The 19,222-nt window shown below is 38.0% G+C and overlaps 1 protein-coding gene across 4 annotated transcripts in view; it reads left to right on the top strand.

The window, feature by feature from the left end:
* CCDC80 (coiled-coil domain containing 80) overlaps positions 1 to 17,191 on the top strand; it is a 37,184-nt gene extending 19,993 nt beyond the window's left edge. For 3 of the 4 annotated variants that reach the window (XM_025376157.1, XM_025376156.1, XM_025376155.1), the window contains 5 exons: positions 3,039 to 3,175; positions 4,958 to 5,106; positions 11,900 to 12,003; positions 14,512 to 14,592; positions 15,989 to 16,487. In XM_025376157.1, coding sequence (XP_025231942.1) covers positions 3,039 to 3,175; positions 4,958 to 5,106; positions 11,900 to 12,003; positions 14,512 to 14,592; positions 15,989 to 16,335 — 818 coding nt within the window. In that variant the 3' untranslated portion in view covers positions 16,336 to 16,487. Of the gene's footprint in view, positions 1 to 3,038; positions 3,176 to 4,957; positions 5,107 to 11,899; positions 12,004 to 14,511; positions 14,593 to 15,988 lie in introns of all 4 variants that reach the window. The other variant, XM_025376158.1, reaches the window with a different exon arrangement.
* The last annotated feature ends 2,031 nt before the right edge of the window (positions 17,192 to 19,222 follow it).

The following is a 19,222-nucleotide window of genomic DNA, read 5'->3' as shown; positions in this document are numbered from 1 at the left end:
GATAGCTTTCATATCTATCCCCTCTTCTACTACATCAGCCATTGAATGTGAGCTGTCCCATGGTAGGGGTGTGACTTGGGGAAAGGTGGCTCCCTTCTAAGCAGATCAGTTGTCAGAGATCTAACTGCTTATATTGACAGCACCCTTAGTTCTGAAGGTAGCATCTGGACAGCAAGCACAGTGTCCACTACAGTTTCCTTAGTTTCAACCTTAATAATGTGATGGGGTGGAGCCAGATAATGTCTATACTCAGTTGTCTATTGCCATAATAAGGTGAAGTAACAAAGACCACAAACCTTAGTGGCACATACAGTAAACATCCATTTAGTGACAAGTTTCTAGGGTTCAGCTGATCTGGGCTGGGATTGATTAGGTTTGCTCATGCATCTACAGTCAGCAACAGGGTGGGTAAGAGGTTCTGCTGATCTTGGCTGGGCTTGCACACCTGTTGGGGGTCAATGGGCTGTCAGCTGACCTGGGGTAGCCTTGGTTAGGATGAGAACAGGGTAACTTGGCTTGACTGACCCTCCAGCAAGCTGGTGTGGGCATATTCTCATGGAAATGGCAGAAGCAAGAACAATCCCTAATGCATAAGCCCATTTCTAGCCTCTGTTTGTGTCATTGTGCTAATATCCCATTGACCAAAGCCAGTGATATGGATGAGCTCAGAATCAAGAGGCAGGACAGCTCAACCCATTTCCCATATGAAGAAGCTGCAGTTACTGGGCAAGGGTATAGCTATAGGGAGAGGGAAGAATTGGTGCTATATTAAAAATCTACTACAATCTCCAGCTTCCTTCCATCTGAGCCATTCAGTGGTTTTGTGACTTTATCCATTAAGTGGATGCTAATGGTCTAATTCTGGTTCTAATTAGGAGCTTGAACTCTGTCCGAGTTATTGGTTCTAGCACTCAGCACAGAACCAACTCTGGACATTAGTGATAAATATTTCATTGAATGAACAAAAGCAAGAATGAATGTATGTTGGGAATTAAAAATTATAATTTCCAAGTACAAGATAAAATCTGGTTTGTAAAGTCTTAGAACGTTAGTTGTTAAGAACATTTTTTAAAAACCAGTTTTTGAATGGTTTTCTTTATGATTATTATTGTTACTATTCACAAAGTAAAATATGTTCCTTGTTAAAATTTGAATAACGTAGGTATGCAGAATAAACAATAAAAGTTTTCACTTCACCTTTTCCTATGGACTTTTTCCTATGTGTATTTCCATATGAATGTATCTTTTTTTGTTTTTATTTCCTTATAACCAAGAATAAAGTCATACTATGCATTTTGTTTTGCAACTTGTTTTTATACTCAACAAGATACATTTTAAAATATAAATCTAGGCCGGGCGCGGTGGCTCAAGCCTGTAATCCCAGCACTTTGTGAGGCCGAGACGGGTGGATCACGAGGTCAGGAAATCAAGACCATCCTGGCTAACACGGTGAAACCCCGTCTCTACTAAAAAATACAAAAAACTAGCCGGGCGAGGTGGCGGGCCCCTGTAGTCCCAGCTGCTCTGGAGGCTGAGGCAGGAGAATGGCGTAAACCCGGGAGGCGGAGCTTGCAGTGAGCTGAGATCCGGCCACTGCACTCCAGCCCGGGCGACAGAGTGAGACTCCGTTTCAAAAAAAAAAAAAAAAATATATATATATATATATATATATCTAATAACTGTAAGTTAATTTAAATTTTTCTAATAACAAAAATGTACATTTGAAAAATAGTTTATATGCATGAGACCTATCACCGTTTATGTTGCAGACAGTGCTTGGTTCTCATCTAGGCTCTCAGCTCCTTTTCCTTTGGACCACCTCTATGAAGCACTGTTATGACTTTGGGAAGGAATACAGATTGATTCTTTCCTCTCTCATTTTGATTTGCTTTGGAGAAATAAAGTTCCTTGTTTATACACTTTCAACAATCCTAATCAAATAAAAGTAACAGTTAAGTTATAATTATCCCCTTTTTATTAGTGAAGAGTAATGTCTGTGGTACTCAAATTATAACATCTCATTTGCAAAATTGTGGTTGTTTTTACTGTGGTATAGTATTGCAGTACAGTACTGTTCACTGGGTAGTGCTGTTGGTAATAAGTGATAGGCTCTCATTGCTAATTTTCCTGTTATCACATATTTGCTAACGTTAATTTTTCACATTTGTTTTTAATATAGGGGATTATTTTGCAGATAAAATCTTAGGTAGGGTTGAGAGATACACTATGACTTGTTTGAGAGGGAAGAAGTAAATAAAGTTCTTCTGTCCTTGAAAATGTTAAAATGCTTTCCCGACATACAAGTTGCCATGTAAAACCACTGGTATCTTGATTTTCATGCTTCCCATTAATCCAGTGACACCTTCCGGAACCATTCTGAATTATAAGGATTTATTTGAGGTTGATAATTGAAAAAATATATAGTGATTTAAAATTTCCATAAATTGTCACATTTTGTTTGAAACTGTATTCACTTACAAAAGTTGCATTATGAATAGCTTGACTTCTTTTGGAGCCAAAATGAACCTGTGACTAGGTTTCAACAGAAACTCTATTTTTCTCTATAGATATGACATGCTTACTGGGTCCCAAAGTTAATTCTATACCAAAAAAGAGGAACAGACACAGATTTTAGACTCAGAATTACGTTTAATGGAAACAGAACTTAACAAAAGTGTCTGGGTTGGTCCAGTTCCCCGGTGAGTTGGGGTGAAGACTGATTCCCTGGGTGAGTTGCAGTCTTCTCCTAGGTGTGACTCAGCAGTCTCCACTCTCACTTTGTTCCTGTTTGCTACGAACAGGATGGACAGAGATAGAGCCTTGATCATCTATAGAAGAGTAGCTTTCAAAACTTTATTCATGTATTTGTTTCTATATTTATTAATTCACTCTGAAAACTTTTGTTCAAACACAATGTGAGTTGAATATATAAAACTAATGAAGGCTGGTGTGATTAGGCCCAGAACCTTCACCCATTCACTTCCCAGTGATTTCTGTCTTGCCACACCCATATTCATTCACATTTTATTTCCCTTAAGATAATGAGAAGCCCATGCGAGTGGTGGATGATGAAGACTTGGTGGACCAGCATCTCATCAGCGAGCTGAGGAAAGAGTACGGAATGACCTATAATGACTTCTTCATGGTGCTAACAGATGTGGATCTGAGAGTCAAGGTACAATTGCTTATTTTGAATAACATAATGCTATTTTTTAGAATAGCAAATCTGAATTGTTTTGTTAATGAGTCCATTCAATTTATGAGTAAGCATAAATTATTTTATAAGTGGGAAGGTTTTGAGATGAGCCAAATTTTCCATGTTGTCGTATGAATTTGCATCCAGAAATGTGGTATCTGGCAAAGACTGAGTTGGGGTGACTTCCCACAGCCCAGCTAGTTGACTCAGACTAAATTCTTTTCTAACACCAATGTTTTACATTCATAAGAAACTGGTTAAAGAGCTATGATGTGCCAGGTCCTGGAGATAAAAGGTGAAGAGTGGTCTCTGCCTTCAAGAAACCCATATTTAACGTAGGCCTATCTCAGAGGGGTCTAAAAGTGTGCTTCCTGATCCAATGTGGACAAGAGTTTGGGGTTTTACACCTACTTTCTTTCTATGCTTACGGACAAAGGTTCTGAACCATGAAAAACTATGCCATGTAATAATAACAATAACAAAAATAGTCACTTTATCAAGTGCTTTCCTTATGCCTGGCACTTTCTTCAACCCTTTGCAATCCTTATCTTACATGTCTAAGATAAATGCTAGTATTATTTTTGTTTCACAGAGGAAAAAAACAGAGGCCCAGAATGGTTAAGTAACTAGCCCAAGGTCACCATGCAGTTAATGTTGAACTTCATTCCCACAGAGGCTGGCTCCAGAACCCACTGTCTTAACAATTCTGGCATACTGGCACTATATCACTGAAAATACATTTTACTAAAGTTTATCTTAGTACCTTTTTAAAGCATTCCCTAAACAATTTTTAAAACAACTTATCAAAATATTCTTTTAAAGTTCCAGGCTTCTGAAACCATGTAAATGGGGAACATAAAAAATATTCATGAAAAAGTCATCCATATACCATGCTTGTGTGAGAATCTTCAGGGGAAAAAAGGCTATCTGTGCTATCAGAATAGCTGACCCAACATGCAATATGTTTCTGGATCTGGAGAGATGGCGTCATTAGCTAATTCTGAACATGTGTTGTCCCATTTCTAATGAGACAGATTGGGCCAGATAATCTCTAAGGTCCTTACCAGCTCTAACATTCTGTGATTTACTGAATTCCCACAGAGGGTGGAGCTTCGAGCCATGTCCAGGCTGCTCTCCAGCTTACACTGATTATGCTCAGCCAGCCCCTAAATCCATCTAAGGTTGCTTTTGTAAGTCCAGGCAACTGTGATTCAGGAACCTGAATTTCATTGTCTTTAAGTTGGATCCCAACTTATTTCTGAGAATAGGTAAAAAGCATGACTTAATATTAAGTGATGCTTACTCAGTAAAACAATCCCTGGGACCACAGAACAGGCCTTGGTGGAAAACTACTCTTATTGCTCAGGTTACACACTCGAACATGTCATTCCATTTAGTTTCTTGTGTTAGGTACAGCGTTTCTCACTTCTTCTCCAGTTGTTAGTCAATAGGAACCTTAGTGCCAAAGGTAGAGAGGTGAACATAGGACTTGTATGGTGAGGAAGGCATGGACCCTTTCCAACAAAAGGAGTGTAGTTAAGAATTCCTTGTAAGAGAAGCAGTTGTTTCATGGAATCTAACCCTCAAAACATCAGCAGAGGGTACTATTGCAGGAGAGCATTTATGAAGCAATATGTCCTCCAGGCTCTGATTTCAAAGATTTCCCCAGAGCTCCTCCGAATTCTCACAGGTTCTCTATCCTCTGAATAGAGAAAAGAAATGCACTTGTACATTAAATGCATTCTATTCTTTCTTAAACAGCAATACTATGAGGTGCCAATAACAATGAAGTCTGTGTTTGATCTGATCGATACTTTCCAGTCCCGAATCAAAGATATGGAGAAGCAGAAGAAGGAGGGCATTGTTTGCAAAGAGGACAAAAAGCAGTCCCTGGAGAACTTCCTATCCAGGTACATCACCTTTGGAGTCGTGAAAGAGGAAGGTGCAAATTTGTTCTGAGTGAGCTCATGAAAATGCCAAAGAAACACAGAGCCCACATGTGTTTACAGAGAGTAACCCCCACTGGAGAAAAACCTACCCATCTTTGACCACTGGGCTTTGTCTTGTCCTGTTGAAGTGTCTCTGGCTACAAGGCTGGCTGGGTTCAGCTCCAAGCATCAGTGTTGATTTGGTGGCTCTGGATAGTTCTTTTCTCCTTTTTTTTTTTTTTTTTTTTTTGCTCTTTTTTTTTGGTACAGAAAATAGAATCCTGACCTCCCAAGAAGGTTAATTTACTCAGTCAGTAAATCTGGAGATCTCTGCATCTAGCATTTCTATTTTGCATATTTATTTATTAGGCCCCTTCTGGTTCCAAACAGGATTTGGCACACTGTGCTGGATTTTCCGCTTCCTTCCAACTCTGCAGGAAACAACAAAAGCCCCACTAAGACCTCAAAAGGAGAAATCCTCTTGACCCAGTTTCATGAATTTTTCGACAGTGTCATTTATTGAAGGCCATCTTGTGACAACCCCAGTGTCCATGGGGGAGCAGAGAAGAGTGTAAAAGCAACTCAATCTGTTACAGGACAAGGGTCCCAATCCAGGGTTCTTGGATCTCGTGCAAGAAAGAATTCAGGGCGAATCTGCAGTGCAAAGTGAAAGCAAGTTTATTAAGAAAGTAAAGGAATAAAAGGATAGCTACTCCATAGACTGAGCAGCCCGGAGGGCTGCTGGCTGCCCATTTCTGTGGTTATTTTTCGATGATATGCTTAACACGGGATGGATTATACTTGCCTCTCCTTTTTAGACCATATAGGGTAACTTCCCGACATTGCTATGGCATTTGTAAACTGTCATGGCGCTGGGAGTATAGCAGTGAGGATGACCAGAAGTCACTCTCATCGCCATTTTGATCTTGGTGGATTTTGGCTGGCCCCTTTACTGGAAACTGTTTTATCATCAAGTTCTTTATGACCTGTATTTTGTGCTGACTTCCTGTCTCATCCTGTGACTTAGAATGCCTTAATCGTCTGGGAATGCAGCCCAGTAGATTTTAGCCTCATTTTACCCAGCTCCTATTTAAGATGGAGTTGCTTTGGTTTAAACGCCTCTGACAAATCCACTTTTCTCCCTTCTCCTTCACTCCCCCGATGTAGGATGAAACTTCTACAGAGACTTTGGGGCCCTAGGAGGTGCAAAGTTGCAGAAAACTATACGCAACAAACTTACAGAGGTCCCAGTATAAACGCCACTCCAGCTATACTGTGTGGTTAAGGGGCTCCAGAAACCAAGCAAGCATGTAATACACATTTAGTGCTTGAGCCTCCAAGCCAAATCTTTACTCATGTCTCTAAAAGCACATTCTCTATATGTGAGACAGAGCTTTAAGAAGGATATGATTAGGAAGTGGATAATCTGAATTTTTACAGATTTGTGAAGCTTGGGTCTTCTAGGATGTAACATCATGATATATAAAGAGTACAGAACTTACCATTCATCCAAGTTTTGAGTCTGCAACTTACTAGCTATGTTGACCCTTTTCAATTAAACTGCCTGAAAAGTCTCTCACCCATAAAATTAAAAACAGTAGCAAGCAGCTCTATCTCCATCCATCTCCATTTCACATAGCCATTATACCTGTGACCACTTTTTGTGTGCTAATCTCTGGGCCAAGCACTTCACCTTCATTGCCTAGTTTTACCCTTACAAGAATCCCATTATCTAAACACTGTGACTATTGTCATGTTGCAGGAGAGACAACTGAAGCCAATGGAGGTTAAGTAACTTTCATCACTGATCTAGTGTCAGCTCTAGGAGTCAGTACCCTGGGACAATTTGACTCCCCAAATCTACCTTCTCATCTTATGCTCCTTTTGAAAATATGATGTGAATTATTATTAGTTCTGAACCTAAAGGCCTAGAATTTGAAGCAAAACGAAGAAACTCTTAAAACCACAGAATTTCAGCTCTGAAAGGAAACCAAGGCTCTTCCTTCATCCAAATTCTCCATGCAGTGCAAGTATCCAAAATGGAAATAGAAGGCATACACCTTCATAAGGATTTAAAATCAACTCAGCCTTAGGGTCAGCCTCCACTGAGAAAGAGCTCTGAGCTTCACTGGACAATGCATTCTCTTTGTCTGGTCTCAGGGGTACTAAAACACCAACTTCTGATCCAAGATCATCACTTTAGGTGACGATAATTGAAATAAATGTATTAAATGTATAATGCCTATGTGAAATGATGAAGTTGTTTAATTACTGGGTTTATAAGCAAGATCAAACATTATTCAAAGCCCTCTTAAAAGTGATGGCAAAAATTTGCTGGGTTATGAATTGGAAAATAACATTTAGAAGACTAATTCAGAAGTTTTTCTTTTCTTTTCTTTTGCTCTGAAGGTGCTTTTGTTTTTTTCTTTTTAAGGCAGAAATTCTTTAGAAATTTATTTTTGATTTTAACAGTGTTAAATATATTTCAAGTTATAAATTCAAGACTTCAGTTCCAAAACTTCTGAATTAGGCTTCTAAATTTTATCTTCCAATTTGTAACCCAGCAAACTTTTGCCATCGCTTTTAAGAGGGCTTTGAATAATGTTTGATCTTGCTTATAAACCCAGTAATTAAACAACTTCATCATTTCACATAGGCATTATGCATTTAATACATTTCTTTCAATTATTTGAAATTAAACAAACAAAATCTTTCTGAGTACTTAAGGATCTGTAAGTTTAATAAGTTAATTTTACAAATACAGTGAATTTAACGTTCTCTCAGATATTCCAAAAACTGCATACACTGTAAGATTTCAACTTAGCCACATGTCTAAACCAATTACTTAATTACACATTCTAATTTGGAGTTTCAAGTTGTCATTTTATTAGGCCAAATTCTCTTAAGCTTCACAATAATATAAATTATATATATATACACATAATACATATATAACCAGAATTATATATACACAAACATATATATAATTATTACTATGTTACTATAATTTTGATTATTTGGAAACTTTTTCTTCTTAATTCTAAATCTTCCAGGGTTAGTGCTCTATCCCAGTAAATTCAGGTTGCCCACCCTATAAAGCAGACAGTTATCATCCAATTCATTGATGTTACTTAAAACCAGAGATTTGTCATGAGACTGGCAGTTATAGACATCCTCAGAGGTTCTTCTTACCATCCCTAGGTAGAGTGTCTTTTTATAACCACTGTCATGGGTTTCAACATTTTAAAGGGAAAGCTGACATCGTCTCAGTTTTCTTCATTCACAAAAACTTGTAATACTCCTGTAGGTTGATTACTTAAATTTTGTATTTTTTTGATTCTTAAGAAATGTACAAATACTATAAAGTCTTTTGAACTAGATAGGGTCCTAAGATGTGTAAATGTATTTTCCACCTAATGTAAGAGTTTTAAGGGCTCTTATCTTCATCACTACTATAGGAATATACATCTTTTATGGATATTCAGAGATATATATAATTACAATTTGGATGTCCCATAATGGTACCTGACTTGTGGTCACAACTCATAAAATCATTCTGCTAATAATCCTAATTTATTGGAAGGATTAAAGTGGAATAGTGTACTACTTAAAGGCACGAGCAAGACAAAATGAGTTTGATTCCAGGTTCCTCTATTTACTAGCTGTGTGACCCTGAGCTAATTACTTAACCATTCTGGGCTTCAGTTTTCTCATTTGCAAAATGAAAATTGTAAGTGTATTTTTGTTTAAGACTATTGTGAAGGGTACATTCAATACTAAAGGTAAAGATGGCCCAGGACCTAGTACAAAGCAGGTAGTCAATAAATGCTACTTATTAGTAGTCCTAGGGTCAGTTATTCTGGTCCTATAGAGAACTTTGCCATCAAGGAAGAGTTACCAGAGATTTAGTAAATACTCCAGAATTGAAACCTAGGCAAACAGAAATGAAAAAAAAAATTACAGTCCTGCAATTAAACCAGTATCCAAACGGGAATTTTCCTTCAAATTTGCTGAGTGGTTGGTGGGTTTACACAGGCTAGTTTCAGCTGACCAGACTCTGAAGCCAGTCTAGTCTTCAATAGCATTCATTTGGTTCAGGGTATAATCACCTTTCCCTGAGACAGAAGCCCCAAAGAGTGGGCAAATGCATACTAATCTGGGCATGCCAGTTAAGAGAAGCAAACACATTCATAGCTTGTAAAGTTTTTATTTCCTGGGAAGCTAAAGTGACAGAAAAACAATTTGTCTAAAATAAGGGTCTGGGTCAGTTTCACAACTCTTGTTACATCTTTTGGAAGTTTCCTTCTGTGTCATGAGCTGGGACCTTGTATCTTAATGTGAAGGTCTGTGGGAAGCTAAATCATGACTTAGGGGAAATGACCTTCTCTTAGTTGTGTCTGGGACAGGGAGTCTGAGATCCCATCCCTCTCCAATCAGGACTGCATTCAGTGTGCACATAGGTAAACAAACTAAAATAGACCTCACCCAAAATAGCTCCTTCCAAGACACCCTACAGCTCTGTGTAAGGCCAGGAAGGCTGGTCTGGTTTGGATGCTGGCTAGGGGGCCAGTGCTGGTCTGGCGTGCCTCCTAAGGAAGCAGGAGAAGTACCTGAGACTGTCATGTTTGCGATCTGACAGCAGTCACTGTTCCCTTCCTAAGAAACATTGGATAGTCTCAGAGGCTCCTCTCTTGTCCTTTGTGCCAAACACATTCAGCTCCCTGTCCTCAGTAGAGATCTTAGTTTTTCTTTCCCTTTAAAAAAAAAAAAAAAAAAAGGCAGAGGAAGTGAATGTAATGTCACAGCAAGCAATACTTGGCGAACCTTGCGACAGGCATCCATTCAGAGGTTGTATTTCATCAAACTATCATTTTCTCTTATTCACCCAAACCACTATTCCCTCAAGAGGCCATTTTCTTTGGGGTTGAAAACTCTCATGTTCACTCCTGATGCTAGAAGGAGCACAGGGATCAAAGCCATGAATAAAATTAACCGGCTGTCAGCTCTATGAGTGCACTAACACCCTGCAGTCACCTGCACTGAAGGCAAAAAGCAAAACTCCAGTGAAGATGGAAGTTGAGACAACTCTACACAGTTGCCCCTTAGATGCATACCCTCTCTCTTTTATACCCTCTTGCAGACCCTGATAGCAGCAGCCAAAATACCATGTCTGAGGGTAGTAGATCAGGGAAACCACTGGACCAGGAGTCTGAGAAGTGTCTATATTTTGGTAATGCTTCTTAGATTTACTAGTTGGGCAAGTTATTCACTTCTCTAAGCCTTGTTTTGTTATCTGCATAATGGGGAAAATAATCTGCAGCCTCAATGAGCTCTAAAGAAGAACCATATTGCATTGGTGAAAGTGAGCTATAAAATGATACACAAACCTAAGGACTGAATAGGTTATTTGATGGTGCTGTGATGGATAATGTCAATGTCTGTTAATGGATTAAGTTCTACATCTAGAAGCCTGCAGATTAAGACATAATCTTCTATATCCATGTCATCATGTGGATAACTTGCATTGATAAGTTTGAGAGCTGAATTCTTGTAACATTCCTGTGAACAACATACTGCTATTTTTTATTTTAAAAATAAGGAAGGCCGGGCACAGTGGCTCACGCCTGTAATCCCAGCACTTTGGAAGGCTGAGGCGGGCGGATCACAAAGTCAGGAGATCGAGACCATCCTGGCTAACACAGTGAAATACCGTTTTTACTAAATATACAAAAAAATTAGCCAGGTGTGGTGGCACGTGCCTGTAGTCCCAGCTACTCGGGAGGCTGAGGCAGGAGAATCACTTGAATCCAGGAGGTGGAGGTTGCAGTGAGCCGAGATCATGCCACCGTACTCCAGCCTTGACGACAGAGTGAGACTCTGTCTCAAAAAAAAAAAAAAAAAAAAAAAAAAAAAAAAAAAAAAAAAAAGGAAAAGAAAAGAAAAGAAAAAGAAATAAGGAAAAACTGAGACTTTGGTGAATTGAGTGATATGCTCAACGACACCCAAAAAGACAAAAGCCTTTTCTACTACTCTACTGTGTTGGAACTGTAAAAACAGAAACTAAGTTTACTATACATTCTAAAATCTTATGGTTCTAGGCTTAATATCATTCCAATTCATAGAAGTACTTTGTAAGCATTGGCTCTTATTCATAACAGGGTACATTTTAGAAATTGCATTTGCCTCTGGAAGAACCACTGGCTACTGAGGAAGGTACATAGGGTTTTGTTTTTCCAGGAATCCTCTTTGAACCTTTAAACCACTATTCCATTTTCCTTTTTCCTGTCACTGTAATCTACTTAAAATTCAGTTACCTTTTTCTACTCTATCTCCCATCCATATATTCATTTCTTAACTCCCTCTAAACTCTAGCAGTCACTCTACTAAGACCAGTTCTCTTCGGTTACCTTCTGAGTTTCTCATTTCTGTTGCTACAGTCTAATGTACAATTTTGGCCTGTCTTCATTGCATCTGAGAGTTTGTCTCTCCCCAAGTGACCTCATTAGGCATGGTGACCACAGACTCATGCTTAACACGTCATGCTAATGCCAAGGCAGAAAGACTGTGAAGTTACAACAGAAAAACTACAAGAGTGTGGCAATGCAGTTTAATGGCTTTGAGAAGCTATGGGATAGTTCTAAGCATGTGTTTTTTTGTTTTTGTTTTTGTTTTCTGGGCACAGAAAAAAATTGCTAGCCTAAGTCACTCTGGTTTCCTACACTGGTTTCTATTGTTTGAAGTAGTAAGGAATAATGGTGTCCTGCTTTTTTTCCAGGTTCCGGTGGAGGAGGAGGTTGCTGGTGATCTCTGCTCCTAACGATGAAGACTGGGCCTATTCACAGCAGCTCTCTGCCCTCAGTGGTCAGGCATGCAATTTTGGTGAGTGGGAAGCCACCTCATTACTGCTTTCCCATACCACTCTCCTCCCGGTCAATTCTAAAATGGAACATAGAATCTTAGATCATCAAAATGATTCCCAGTTCAGACTGTTCAGGTTTCCAGACACATACTCTATTATATTGAGTATAAAGTTGCTTTTAGACTGGAGCTTTAGTCTACTGTGGATTTTTTTTTTCCCCTCAATATTCTCTCCTCTCTAGTTCTTCATTCATGTGTTTGAAAATATCTTCTGATTTACTTTTAATGATCTGTATCATTTGTCTTCAGTTTTTTTTTTTAAATTGTCTCACTTAGGTATTATCATTCACTTAGGTAATACTTGAATATCTACTTACATACCATCATTGGATACTCCATAGATTAAATGTCTTTTTTTAAAATAGGAGTGGCTCTGGGAATTAATATATTAATTGAAGCAGACTATATTGCCCTTCTCTTAAAAATGATTTTTATCTTCAAAACTCAGAAGACTTAGTGAACAAATTTTATAAAAAAATGATTTTTATAACCGAGCACTAAGAAAGTAGCAAGATCTCTTAAGTAAAACCTTATTTGAAAGACAAGCAAGCCAAAGAAAAACATAGTTTACTGTTTTTTTGTAGTGAACCGCTCAGTATTTTGAAAACGAATATATGCTTTATTTACCAAACATTTTTATTCTAGTGTCCTGAAGGAGCTAATATCATTTTGGATATGGATATATAGGCAGTAAAATGAATAGTATATAGAACTTACTACTAAGTTCAATGATAAATCAAGAGGATGACTACAATTTCAAGAGTAGAAGTCATGAGTGAAATCTCATATGAGATATGCCTCTGCAGAAGGAGAATTTTGAGAGATTCACTGGGCAGGGGCAGGGGCAGGGGGAAGTAGCTAAGGGCAACAAATTAAAAAATTCTCCGGTAGAATATAGATGAATCACCATTATTTTGATGCCTCTATTAGGAGGAAGAATCATCTACTAGTTACAGAACTGTGCTTGATTTTTTTAAAAAAGGGAGGAGTGTAAGTTTTGTAAAGCATTAACAGAGCCAAGGTCCTTGTTATGACCTAGTATGTGTAAATTATAAGTACATTTTAATTTTAAGATATGAAATAACTCAAAGGAAGGCCAAAACCAAGCTCATAATAGTAAGAACAATAGAAAATTCAGAAATTTTTATTTGTACTCCTATTATCAAGGTTAATAATTTAAGACTTTATATTAACATATAAATTTGATTGTGCCAGTATTCTTAAGCTCACTTTATTCATAGCCACCAATGTTGCCAGTTAAGATAGAAGTTCTTACAGCAGTTAAGAACCTTTACAAAAAAAATATAAAGCCACAGTTTGTTAATTTTCCAAAGATGCTTTTGTAGCAGCTATGTGGTGGTACTTTATTTTTAAATCTCTGCGCACAGATCCTATGTCACATTGTGAAAGCAAACCCTTTTGTACTATATCCGAAACGTGAACAAATAATATTCACATGTATTAATTAACGAATAATTAAATTGATGATCTTCCCTTTTGAAAACATGACTAACCAATATGTAGAACAGAATACTTCACTTCTCTGGGAAAAGAGTAAAGGTGAAAAAAAAATTTCTTGAATAGCGTTGTGCCTAGATTTTAGCTTCACCTTAGAAGTGCTCTCCCATGGCAGTGTTCAATTTTCTCTCCTGGACAATAAACAGCACCAACAATCTTATTATTAGTTCCAAGTTATTACCCTGACCTGGTTGGGATTTTATTTAAAACTATGAAAGCTTGATATGATGGCTTGACAGCCCCTTTGTCCTCCTATTTTCTTTCTCCGGAATTCTCTTCATGTGCACTTCATCTTCAAAAGAATTCCAACAAGCTACCAAGGCATGACCTTCCCCCCTGTCCTGAAACTTTAGCAGAGGATATGAAAGCAAGCTGTGCTTGCTTAAATGTTTTGCCTTTGAATCCTCTAAATTAGTGGTTAAAAAAAAACAAAAACAAAAACAAACAAACAAAAAAAAACATATCCTTTAAGCTAACACAGTTTTGTGTGAGAAAGCAGAACAATTTCTTTAACCATCACAATTGATGGAGTCTATGGTCTTTTCTCTGAAAGTTAAGTTAGCCATAAAAGCTGTTATAAATTCAGAACACTAACTAGCTTAGATCAGCTCAGATATTTTAATGTTCCAATGGCTTCATCTTTTCTCTCTCTTTCTTTCTTTCTCTTCTTTCTTTCTTTCTTTCTTTCTTTCTTTCTTTCTTTCTTTCTTTCTCTTTCTTTCTTTTTTTGTCATTTAGTAGAATGAGAATCACAGTTGGTCTTCTTCAAGGTTTTGGAAGTATTTGCTTCCTTATGGTAAAAATTTTAAATGGATGATTCTTCTCAATCAGGTTATGCTCTATATTCTTTTTAAATTTAAACGATTTTTAATTGTCAGATATCAGGGCTTTGTGGAAAATGATGACTTCTAATCCTTTCCTCTAATTCTATGGTTTTCTTTTTTCTTTCAGGTCTGCGCCACATAACCATTCTGAAGCTTTTAGGCGTTGGAGAGGAAGTTGGGGGAGTGTTAGAACTGTTCCCAATTAATGGTAATGTGTTGTTATTTTGAAGCAGTATGAACTAGTGTTAAGTTCAGTTAAATAACATTAAGCTGTATGCTAGCAGTGGGTGTATCTCTAAGGTGAACAAAGTTCACTGATTCCTCCTCCCACTTCATGCACTTGTGCATGTGTGCATGTGTGTGCACGGGATATGTAGGGGAAGGGGTGTGGAGTACAGGGACTTATATTATTTCTAATATAAACCATTCAAAGTAACAGTAAAACTATCCATTTTTCTTAACTAAAATAATGCTTTTGGGGGGTCCATATAGGCCCTTATGGTTTACAAAGCATTTTCTTCTATTTTACATCATTTAATTCTCACAATAGTTTTGTGAGGCACATAGGTCATATCTCGTTGATTCCCTTTCAACAGATAAGGACATACACTAAAAGGCTCAGAGAAGCTGAAAGATACACACACTAAAAGGCTCAGAGAAGCCAGGCACGGTGGCTCATGCCTGTAATCCCACACTTTGGGAGGCCCAGGAGGGCAGAACACTTGAGGTCAGGAGTTTGAAACCAGCCTGGCCAACATGGTAAAACTCGTCTCTACAAAAAATATAAAACTTAGCCAGGTATGGTGGCATGCACCTGTAATCCCAGCTACTTGGGAGACTGAGGTAGGACAATTGCTTGAACCTTGGAGGTGGAGGTTGCGGTGAGCCGAGAGCACACCACTGCACTCCAGTCTGGGTGACAGAGCAAGACTCCATCTCAAAAACAAAACAAAAAACAAAACAAAACAAAACAAGACTAAAGGTTTCAGAAAGCAAATTCAGTCCTTTCTTCCAAGACCAAGCTCTTTAAATAAAATAATGTGTGTAAAATACTTAGCAGAGTGTCGAAACAGCAGACATGAAAGTATCAGCTCCTTTTCTCCTTCCCCTTTATTCTTATCACTATTCACAATAGTTTAAATATTCATCTAGATCTTAACAGAATTGGTATTTTCACTTTTAACAATGAAATAAGCTTTTTATTATAAAGATGTGTCAAAAGGAAAGCTGTAGTTACAGAGAAATAACTAAGCTAATTGGAAATAAACTTAGAAATGTAAACTATATAATCCTTGCTAGTGACAAATTTTAAAGAAATTAATCTTGCCAGGATTAAATTAAGGAATTGGTTTCATACTTTGTAACATTCCTACAAAAGACACATCGTGTGCCCGAAAGTTTGACCCTCATGATGTTGCAGAACAGCAGGGACATTTAATTTCTAGTAGAAAAAGCCCCAGCAAACTTCTTTAATTAGATTTTGAACTAAAGAGAAGAGGCTCATGGGTCCTCCCTATTCGCGCAGTGATTTCCTCACACTTCAATGTTTTCATGGGCTCTGACTGTTTAATGCACTAACAATAACTATTCCAATGTTATTCTAGGGAGCTCCGTTGTTGAGCGAGAAGATGTACCAGCCCATTTGGTGAAAGACATTCGTAACTATTTTCAAGTGAGCCCGGAGTACTTCTCCATGCTTCTAGTTGGAAAAGACGGAAATGTCAAATCCTGGTATCCTTCCCCAATGTGGTCCATGGTGATTGTGTACGATTTAATTGATTCGATGCAACTTCGGAGACAGGAAATGGCAATTCAGCAGTCACTGGGGATGCGCTGCCCAGAAGATGAGTATGCAGGCTACGGTTACCATAGTTACCACCAAGGATACCAGGATGGTTACCAGGATGACTACCGTCATCATGAGAGTTATCACCATGGATACCCTTACTGAACAGAAATATGTAACCTTAGACTCAGCCAGTTTCCTCTGCAGCTGCTAAAACCACATGTGGCCAGCTCCATTCTTCCACACTGCCTACTACATTCCCTGCGTTTTTCTTTCAGTGTTTTCTTAAGATTAAATAAATAGCAAACTTTCACCTATTCATGAGTTATTATTGAAACCTTAAATCATAAAGACATTTAAAAGAATTGTTTTTCTAACTGGAGGAGCTCTAGTGCTAAGTAATGGTACTGAAAATGGATATGATTTTCCTTTACTTATGTAAAGGACCTTATTTGGTATGAAAATTTTATAAAATATGTATTTATAGCTCTTTTTCTTATTTTTGTATTAATTGGTAAATGAAAACTCTGTTAAAGATCACACCACAAATGTTTTCAGGAAACATCTGAAAAGATAAAACAAAGAACAAGTAACTTTCAATACTTACTGAAATTGACACTTTTTGAAATGTCAGTCTGAAAATAATTAAGATATCTCTGCTTTGTATGTTTCTTTTATGAAATTTGATACCACAGGAGTCCAGTGATATTGGTCACAAAAGCCAGAGAAAGTACCAAGCCCAGCTTTGTTATCATAGCCACTTTCTGCCCAGCTTCTGTTATTTTTAGTGTTTTTTCAGATATAAATCGGGGTCCAGGAAATCCTCACCAGAATCTGGCACTGCAGCCAGAGGTGACACTTCCAGAGTTCTAGTAGGCTGCTATGGAATTTCTGGCATGAAAATTCTTGACCCCTCACACTTTACCCCCTGTACAGCACAAGCATACCATGGAGATATTACAGGATCAGTTCCAGACCACCATAATAAAGTGGATATCGCGATAAAGTGAGTCACACAAAATTTTTGGTTTCTCAGTGCATATAAAATTTATGTTTACACTCTTTTGTAGTCTATCAAGTGTATAATAGCTTCATGTCTTTAAAATGTATATATTTTATTTTAAAAATACTTTATTGCTAAAAATTGCTAATTATCATAATCTTTTTGCCTTGATGTTGATGGCTGCTAAATGATCAGGGTGGTGGTTACTGAAGGTTGTGGGCGACGGTGGCAATTTCTTAAAATAAGACAGCAATGAAGTTTGCCACTTTGATTGACTTTTTCTTCATGAAAGATTTCTCTGCAGCATGTGATGTGTATGATAGCATTTTACCCATAGTAAAACTTCTTTTGAAATTGGAGCCAATCCTCTCAAACCCTGTTGCTGCTTTATTAATGAAACTTATGTAATATTCTAAATCCTTTGCTCTCATTTCAATAATGTACCTAGCAACTTACACAAGAGTAGATTCTATCTCAAGAAATCACTTTCTTTGTTTATTCATAAGAAGCAAGTCTTCATTTATTAAACTTTTGTACCGAGATTGCAGCAATTCAGTCACATCATCAGGCTCCACTTCTAATTCCAGTTCTCTTGCTATTTCCACTGTATCTGTATCAAAGCTTCCTCCAATGAAGACTTGAGCCCCTTAAAATAATCCATGAGGGATGGAATCAGCTTCCAAACTCATTAATCTTCATATTTTGACCTTCTCCCATGAATCACAATGTTCTTAATGGCATCTAGAATGGTGAATCCTTTCCAGAAGGTTTTTAATTTGCTCTGCCCAGATCCAATAGCGGACTCACAATCTGTGATAGCTATAGCCTTACGAAAAGTGCAAACCACTCCTTGATCCATGTGCTGCACAATAGATGTTGTGTTAGCAGGCATGAAAACATTAATCTCCTTGTATATCTCTGTCCAAGTTCTTGGGTGACTAGGTATATTGTCAATGAACGGCTACACACACACACACATACACACACACACACACACATTTTTTCGAGACGGAGTCTCACTCTGTCACCCAGGCTGGGGTGCAATGGTGCGATCTTGGCTCACTGCAACCTCCGCCTCTGGGGTTCAAGTGATTTGCCTGCCTCAGACCCCCGAGTAGCTGGATTTACAGGCACCCACCATTATGCCCAGCTAATTTTTGTATTTTTAGTAGAGATGCAATTTCACCATGTTAGTCAGGGTGGTCTCGAACTCCTGACCGCAGGTGATCCACCCACCTCGGCCTCCCAAAGTGCTGGAATTACAGGCATGAGCCACTGTGCCCGGCCCGAACGGCAATATTTTTAAAAGATTCTTTTTTTCTGAGCAGTAAGACTAAAAAAGTGGGCTTAAGATATCCAGTAAACCATGCTGTCCATAGACATGCTGTCATTCAGGCTTTGTTGTTCCATTTATAGAGCACAGGCAGAGTAGATTTAGCATAATTCTGAAAAGTCATAGGATTTGAGGAAATGGTAAATGAGCATTGATTTCAACTTAAAGTCACCAGCTGCATTAACCTCTAACAAGAGAGTAAGCCTGTCGGGTGAAGCTTTGAAGTGAGGCATTGACTGCTTCTCTGTAGATACGCATGTCTGAGATGGCATCTTCTTCCAATATAAGGCTGTTTCATTTCTTTTGAAAATCTATTGTTTAGTGTAGCCACCTTCATTAATTATCTTAGCTACATCTGCTGGATAACTTGCTGCAGCTTCTAAATCAACATTTGCTGCTCTACTTTGCACTTCTATGGATGGACAAGGCTTCTTTTCTTAAAACTCACGAACCAGACTCTGCTACCTTCAAACTTTTTTTCTGAAGCTTCCTCACCTCCCTTAGCTTTCATAGAATTGAAGAGAGTTAGGGCCTTGTTCTGAATTAGGTTTTGGCTTAAGGGAATGTTGTGGCTGGCTTGATCTTCTATTCAGGTGACTCAAAGTTTCTTCATAACAGCAATAAGGTTGTTTTACTTTCTTATCATTCATATATTCACAAAGTAGCACTTTTAATTTCCTCCAAGAACTTTTCCTTTGCATTTACAACTTGGTTGT

The sequence above is a fragment of the Theropithecus gelada genome, chromosome 2, assembly GCF_003255815.1.
Source record: "Theropithecus gelada isolate Dixy chromosome 2, Tgel_1.0, whole genome shotgun sequence".
NCBI lineage: Eukaryota > Metazoa > Chordata > Mammalia > Primates > Cercopithecidae > Theropithecus > Theropithecus gelada.
This window is presented reverse-complemented; position numbering and strand designations above follow the sequence as displayed.